Source organism: Papaver somniferum, chromosome 9, assembly GCF_003573695.1.
Source record: "Papaver somniferum cultivar HN1 chromosome 9, ASM357369v1, whole genome shotgun sequence".
In the NCBI taxonomy this organism is placed as follows: domain Eukaryota; kingdom Viridiplantae; phylum Streptophyta; class Magnoliopsida; order Ranunculales; family Papaveraceae; genus Papaver; species Papaver somniferum.
The window spans coordinates 120,062,069-120,070,243 of NC_039366.1; the positions used below are offsets into that span (position 1 = coordinate 120,062,069).

General features: G+C 36.5%; 1 protein-coding gene and 1 pseudogene across 1 annotated transcript; both read right to left on the reverse strand.

The window, feature by feature from the left end:
• Window positions 1-886: 886 nt before the first annotated feature.
• Window positions 887-1,752, reverse strand: LOC113309261 (annotated as a pseudogene).
• Window positions 1,753-2,535: 783 nt separating this feature from the next.
• On the reverse strand, window positions 2,536-6,282 carry LOC113308028 (mini-chromosome maintenance complex-binding protein-like). Its single transcript, XM_026556503.1, has 14 exons — window positions 6,068-6,282; window positions 5,844-5,957; window positions 5,637-5,744; window positions 5,242-5,397; window positions 5,109-5,156; window positions 4,890-5,009; window positions 4,525-4,680; window positions 4,254-4,328; window positions 4,013-4,126; window positions 3,672-3,874; window positions 3,422-3,557; window positions 3,071-3,298; window positions 2,921-2,988; window positions 2,536-2,830 (listed from the first exon to the last, which is right to left on the reverse strand). The coding sequence occupies exons 1-14, from the start codon at window positions 6,233-6,235 to the stop codon at window positions 2,716-2,718; spliced, it is 1,809 nt and encodes a 602-aa protein (XP_026412288.1). The 5' UTR covers window positions 6,236-6,282; the 3' UTR covers window positions 2,536-2,715.
• Window positions 6,283-8,175: the final 1,893 nt, after the last annotated feature.

Consider the following 8,175-nt stretch of genomic DNA (forward strand, 5'->3'; position numbering starts at 1 on the left):
CAGTTTCCATGAAATCCCAACTTAGTCATGGCTTTCGCTAGAAAAGACCACTCCACTCTGTCATACGCCTTGGACATATCGAGTTTGATAGTTGCATAACCCTTTCTTATTTTATTTTTCTTGATAGTATGTATGAGTTCTTGAGCCAATATCATGTTATCTGCAATTTATCTCTAAGGAACGAAAGCACTCTGATTAGGTGAAATCACTTTATCCATCAGAGGCTTCATCCTGTTTGCCAAAGTCTTTGATATAACTTTATACACAGAATGGAATAAGTGGTTGTGCTTAGACAGTTCATTATAAGTTTTATCCAGTTTCCATGAAATCCCAGCTTAGTCATGGCTTTTGCTAGAAAAGACCACTCCACTCTGTCATACGCCTTGGACATATCGAGTTTGATAGCTGCATAACCCTTTTTTCTTTTATTTTTCTTGATAAATATGTATGAGTACATGAGTCAATATCATGTTATCTGCAATTTGTCTCTTAGGAACGAAAGCACTCTGATTAGGTGAAATCACTCTATCCATCAGAGGCTTCATCTTGTTTGCCAAAGTCTTTGATATAACTTTATACACAAAATTACATAAACCTATAAGTCTAAATTGCTGACAATCTTGTTGATAAACGAAATAAAAACACAAACGAGGGGAGCTAGGCCTTACCTCAAGAAGAAAAATAAGAGATTCAGAAAAGAAAGATAATGAAGAGTTGTCGCTTCCTATAGCTGAACGAATAAACAAGTTCATTGTCTCGTTTTTCATATCAGCTACAAGTTTGTTTATTAGGGAATAGTTATTTAGAGATTCACTAGTATGGCAAGCAAAGCATACAAATAATTTGGATTTATTGATCCATGAAGGCATGACATATAATTAAGATTTCAAGATACTATAAGTTTCATGATGTCTTCGGAGTACTTAAACGATATTTCAGTTTCTTCCAAACATTGATCTTTCTCTTCCCTAGTCTAGCTCTGATTCAGGGATGGTACACATGAAATATGTTAATCATTTGCAACCTCAAAATTAATCGTATTAATTCGTTAAGCATTCCTGAATAAAAGATTTTTACTTACTTGAGCAATTTTGTTTAGCTTCTCTGTGGCATTCTGTAGTAGTTTTGTAAGCTCCCCATCATTCCATTGGTAGAATTCCAACTCCTTGTTCTCCAGTAACTTCTCATATGCCTGAACCTGATAATTAATTAAACATAAAGCTCTAAATATATATGGCTAGACTTTGAATCAATTTCCGTTAAATTACCACATGCATTCATATATTACCCTTTTACCAAGCGTTCGACCACCGGCTGCAAGCCCGAAGTAAATAATGTAGAAATGACAAAAGATTGCTTTAGGATTCTTCACTGCTATTTCTTCTAGATATGACGCATACGCAATCCTAGAGGTAGTTGGTGATGGAACTTGAATTCTCATTTCTTCTCCAAACCACTCCAGATCTTTAGCTAATGCTCCGGACCTTTCTAACCCTGTATTTCTCAGCTCTGCATCTGTATGCAAGAAAAATAGACATATGTAAACAACATATACAAAGTGGGGTGGTTATTGAATAATAATCAAATTTCCTAGGAAGGGTTTAGTGGCATATTCACTTACAAGAAAGATAGACTGCATTGGCGAGGATTTTCTCAAGTGCATCGTACACAACTTTGCTATCAACTAAAAACTTAACATACCCATGTAATGAAGGTTTCTCTCTTTTCAAAACTTGAGACATTCTTTCGTGATTATCTCCTTTTCTCGATGGCGTAGTTCCTCTTCGAACGTCATTTGTTTTTTATAATCATTTTTGTTCGCACTAGCTGAGGCAACAACCGCACGGGATATTGATGGCATATATAATATTCTACCATGACTATCATTCTTACTCTCCCATAGAGCAAAATGATTCAGCTTCAATGACAATGACAACTTATGGAAACCAAGACAGGTTTTCATTAGATCATGAGAAACATAAGTGATACTAATACTGGAATCGACTCTGTTTAGTGTTTTGCTCGAACGAGTTTTGTTCGAAAAGTACAGAGATTGAGATACCAATGTTTTCGAAGTAGCTATGAAATAAGATAACAATATTTATTTCTTGAAGAGAAATGAAGAACGGGAATCACAACTACAACAAAGATAGAGAAGAAGAGAGTACAAGATGGAGTAATGGAAATGTATCCACCTTCTGTATTTATTATAGACTACATCATTAAATCATACTCTGGAGTTGCAAAGAAACTCCATAAACATAAAATATATGATATTTGCATGCGACTTCCAATTTAAGATTCCGTCAAGACAGACCAGACACGCCATGAATAATTGATACCTGCCGGTACCGCTGGCTTTGAAAAATAAAAGCATTTAGCTTAGACATATCAACTTTTACTAAATAGAATATTTGTATTGTTTAGAACTCAAAACTCAACCATTGCCAAGTCTCAACAGAATAGAATCCTTATGAAGTGTATGATACAAATAGGATTCATGCATCTGTAAGATAATTTAGACGGGGCAGAACAAAGTCAAAAACATCACCACATTAAATAGACAAGGCAATAATACAACATAGTCAGGACGTCATGTATATTACGCAAGGGTGACGCTAGATCATTAACATAATTTTTAAAACAGCATTCAACAGACAAAGATACAATCACTGAGTCAAATACTTTCCACGAATTCCTTTGCCTTCTTTTTCCTCATTTAAGTCTGTCATTCCTTAACCTCTCAAGCTCTTTCACCATTTGCCAATGCTCAAGTGAGAGACTGGTCTCACCAAAGCTAGCGGACATAAGACGAGCCATTGTCAGCCACCTACAATATTCAAATACCCTAGCTCAAAAAAAATGAACCATACCAAGCAAGTGGAAAAATATGAGCCAGGTAAAAAACAAATTAAGAAACCTGCTGAAGTCATTGCTTCCTAAACTTCGATCTTCTTGCCTAGCTTCAACCAAATCATTCTCGATAACCTGTAATTCAAAAGATCCTCTTTAGTTCAAATGGTTTAAATGCATAAACAAAATAAGTTTCAGATAACAAAGTTTACAATACCTTTTGCAATTCAGGGTCAATAACATGTGGTAGTGATCTTAGAGTGGCCAAATACCACCTCCAAGCTTGCAGGGCATTTGCGTCTGCATTAAGAGACGAACCCACAGTAGATGGTTGAAAGGGTAACACCAAATCGGCTGGTAAAATATTTGATTTTCCCTCAGAAAGGACTAATAATTGCACATCGGAAGACATTTCCAATTTATAGTACTCAAAGTCGTATTCCAACTGACACAAAAAAATAAACATCCAAACAAATCAGTATTGCCCATCCTCACACTTATAAAACTCCACAATTCGATGCTCAACAGATGTAGGATTATTATAAAGATGTATTAGTATTGAAGGTACCTTTTGCATTTCCATCAGACTCTTAAGAACCTGCACATTCTCAACCCCAGTAGAGTTAAGGGTCCCTGGATACAGCTGAGTTTCATCAAGGATTAAGTGGGTACCATCAGCAAGCTGTAAAGTTCCAGTGATAAGCCTGAAGCCAAAGAAGAATAACATATTAGGTCGTGCTTATACGAGAAATAGCAATGCCATATAAATTTAAAAAGTATCTGTATCAAGATGAACTAAGAAAAGAACTGAGGCTTACCTGTTTGTCCTGTAATCTTTCTTAGGGGAAAGTGAAGCAGTGTTGAGATACTCCACTGTTAGAGGTAGAGCTTGAGTCAAAGGTAAGAGACTCTGGATCGCAAGATTAAGTTGATTCCCGAAAACGGATACAGTTTCTTTGGTAAAACCTGTCAGATTTAGCGATAGTTTCCCAACGGCAACAGTGTCAACCCTGGCGTGTACCTGCTTATGTTATGAAACATTTAATTAAGTGGGAACTAAGATCAGGATTCCGTATCAAATTAGGCACACTTGAAGGAAATATATGGTTACTTCCCAGCTAGAACATCTATACTATAGCTCAACAGGAAGAACAATTACCTGGGATAGGAGATGCAACAAAACAGATTGAGCTGCTACACCATCGTTACCAAGAACAGCTGTAAGATACCCAACTAAGGATTCCCTTATTCCTCTGATAACATAGGGTCCTCTCTGTAAAATTTAAGTGAAAAGGCATCAGTAACAAACAAAGCAAATAACAGCGCCAAAAAAGGCACAAGTATTTTCTGAATTTAAGGAAAAGTAAACCGTATAATCAAGACTCGTGCAGATTGATTACCTCAATGACAGGGGAACCACAGAAGAAATCTTGAATCGAAATTTTTTTATGTATTAAACAATGAAGTCTTGGTACCTGTCCACAATATGTTTCAAACACGAATTAACTCACAGCAAAGAGAAGGACGATAGGTTAATTGCTTAGTGAGACAGTTAAATGTGGGTGACAGCTTTTTCAGTCAACAGATATGTTTAAGAACCACTACGAATTTTAACCACAAGAAAAAGTAAGTTTTCTGAGAGTACATAACTATTAATTTGAATTAACAAACCTTGTTTGGAGGCAAATTGACCAGCTCATCTTCAAAAAGGGCATCTGACTCATCAGTCTCATTCTTAGAAGCTACAAGTTCTGGGTCGAAAGTGAACACGCCAACAAACTCAAAGACATCATTCAGCTTCAATTCAGTTTCCGGTGAGTCATATATCTGCATATAACAGTTTAACTGGAGCACATCAAATATCTCCTCAAAACGAAAGACACAAAAGTGATCAAAGGAGATGTATTCACTCTAATGACAGATAAATATATGGTTTTTTGGTTGGACTACTGTGCATGCAATCTGAAACGAGGAGAAAGAACCGTTTATAGTAGTGTCGGTAACTAATCAAAGAACATTTTCAGCCTTTCAGTTACCTTGACTAAACATGAAAGAGATTTTGTGTCGAAATCAGGAATCACGCTTTGCGTGGAAGAGGTCTCTCCAATTTCCAATTCATGAGACTGAGACGCTTGGCAAGGGAGTCCATCTTCTCGCTGTTAAGAAGAAAGAGACGTTTAATCACAACTTAATAAGACTATCAAATCTGATGTTGTTCAAGGGAAAACTCTGAGCACGGAGATTATGTAAATAACCATCTTTTTTGTGCTTGACGGTGAACCTTTCGCTTCATGATTGGATATCTGCCCATAAGAAGTTCGTCAGGAAGGTAATGAAAATGGGAATTATAGTAAGTATTGAGATCTCTCAAAAAGTGACAAAACATACATTGCAATCCATTGTATCTACAGATGTATCGTCATCTCTCCTGCGCTTCTCTCCATGTTGAGAAGCCCAATTATCACGTCTGTATATAGCTGCCTCTGATGAAGCAGCAGCAGCCGATGAAGAAGCCTCCACAACCCAAGGACTTTGTCCTGGAACCTATATTGAACAAAAGTAAAATCAACAAACCTAATACATGATTCAAGAACAAAATTGACACCCCATATGTTAAATCAATGAAAAAAAATGGACCAGAAGCACAGTTAAATGGATTTGTCATTTGCTAGGATTGTTAGTTACTTGTCAACTAGCATAACTCAGTACATGAAAAACGCCAATGATAAAGGTTCAATCTTTTTACTTTTCAACTAAATATCTTAAGTCTATAAATAGCTCACCGGCACACAGTAAAGAAGACGCCGTTCCCACATGCTCATTTCTGATGACGAACTCATAGGGAACGAAGCAACATCTGTGTACTTGTTTGTCCTCCATGTTGATTCATCCTGTAAAACAACCCCAAAAATTATTCCCAGTTAGTATAAATAATCAGGAAAAAAATGAAGAACCCCCAAACCGAAAAGGCTAAAAGGGCAAAGCAAAACCTTGTAAGCCCCAACATATAACTCATTTCCCAGCATATCTTGTACCATTCCTCTAAACCGAACCAACGAATTGGGCTTAATCCGACCGATTGTAGAGGAATCGAGAATCGGAACCTTCAAAAAAAAAAAAAAAATAGGGTTTTGTAACATCGAAATTACACAAAATAGACTTTTTTTTTATAATCGAATGAAGAAATATAAAAACTAGGGTTTGTAAGAGCTACCTGAGATATGCCATTTTGATCAAAGAGGCACTCCTTCAAAACTTCAATTGCACCCCAGTCTTTGCTGTTGAAAGTTTTGGGATCAGAACCAGAAGAAATTGATCTCTCAAACGTTATCCTTACAGCACCGAGAGGGTTAGCAAGACAATCGAAAGGAATACCACCCATCTTCTCTTTCACTCTCTCTAACTTTCTGCTTTGCTCTGGATGAATTGTTGGCGGGAATGGAAATAGAATAGGCGCGAATGAGTTTCTCCCTCTTAAGTAGGGATTAGGGTTTTCGCGCCAAATCTTGCGTTCCCGCCATTTGATGGTGGATCATCAAAGTCCGTGTCGGCACGTTTGATGGATCTCAAATTAACCCAGCACTAGGCCCATTCTTTAGAGCCCTAATGAAGTTTAACCTTTTCTAAGAACCATAATATTGGGCATACCAAAATCTTTCAAGGCATACTGAATGAAGACAAAAAAGGTTGTTGAATAACAAAATCAGATAACCCCTTAACCCAAATATTTTTAATGGTAAATCTGCCCTTTACGTATTAGTGTTAATAATCTTGATTAGTGATTAAATATTTTGTTTAGTGATTAAGATAATTTTCAGAATTATAAGAGTTGTTTAGATGAAAAATTTGAGGAAAAAAAAATCAAAGTTTTGGTTTGGTTAAGAAGGAGAGAAAGAGAAGGAGAAAGTGAGAAAATTCTAATTCTTGATTCAATGGAGGATGAGGAGGGTCATCATTCATCTAAAAAACCTAGGAAAATACACATCAACTACAACAATGATCCAGAAATGGATGATTTCTTAGATTATGAGAATGATTTTACACCCACTCAAACTCAAGCTCAAACTCAAACACAAACTCAAGATGATGATTTTTATGAGCCAAATCCTGATGATGAATACATTGATGAGGAACCCAATTCTTCTAATACACAGGTACACTTATATCCTATACTTAATCTCACTTCTATAGCTCTCAATTATCAAAAGTTAGGTTTTTTGAATCATGGTTCGGCGAAACAGGTTGAGGTTCGGCTCACATCTATGAGCCGAATCTACCATTGATGAACGGTTCGGCTTACTGAATCTGTTTACTGCATGCGCCGAACCTATAATTTCCAATTCCAACCCTTTTGCTAGACACTAGTTTGGCTAATATGAAAGTTTCATAGTAAGCCGAACAACATCCTGAATAGCCCGGAATAGAATCATTACTAATTCGGCTTACATATCCAAAATCGTATGTGCCGAACATAATTTTTTAATTTCTGGGTTGAAATATTGTTACTGGTTCGGCACATATGGAGAATATCGTATCAGCCGAAACCTCTTATGTTTAAGGTTCGGCACATAATTTGATTATAGTATGAGCCGAACATAAATTTGTAAATTTTTGGGTTAAAATATTGTTCGAGGTTCGGCACATATTGAGGATATCGTATAAGCCGAAACCTCTTATGTCCAAGGTTCGGCACATAATATGATTATCTTCTGAGCCGAACATAAATTTGTAAATTTTTGGGTTAAAATATTGTTTGAGGTTCGGCACATATTGAGGATATCGTACAAGCCGAAACCTCTTATGTCCAAGGTTCGGCACATAATATGATTATCTTCTGAGCCGAACATGCATTTGTTAATTTTTGGGTTAAAATATTGTTTGTGGTTCGGCACATATTGAGGATATCGTACAAGCCGAAACCTCTAAATGTTTATAGTTCGGCACATAATGTGATTATCGAATGCGCCGAACCTTGTTATTATATTCCCTTTCTAGTGTTTAACCTTGTGATATTCTTTGTAGATCGTGCTTGGACCCATGGAAAATCAACCTGATCCAGTAGACATAATTCACGAGGATACCAAGGATCACTTCCAAAATGATTTGGTATGTAAGAACCTTTTGCTTACCTTAATGTTGTCGGAATATTCCAAAGTTTTGCTTACTAATTACTTGTTTTGGAATGAACGTAGATATGAAAAACTAAACCAGAAGTTCTGGATTGGTTTGAGGAACACGCGATGAAGATAAATTGTGTACTAGTTAAAGGACAACAAAGCCGATGGGATCGGTTTGAAATGATTTGTGAGCGTAGTGGAACCG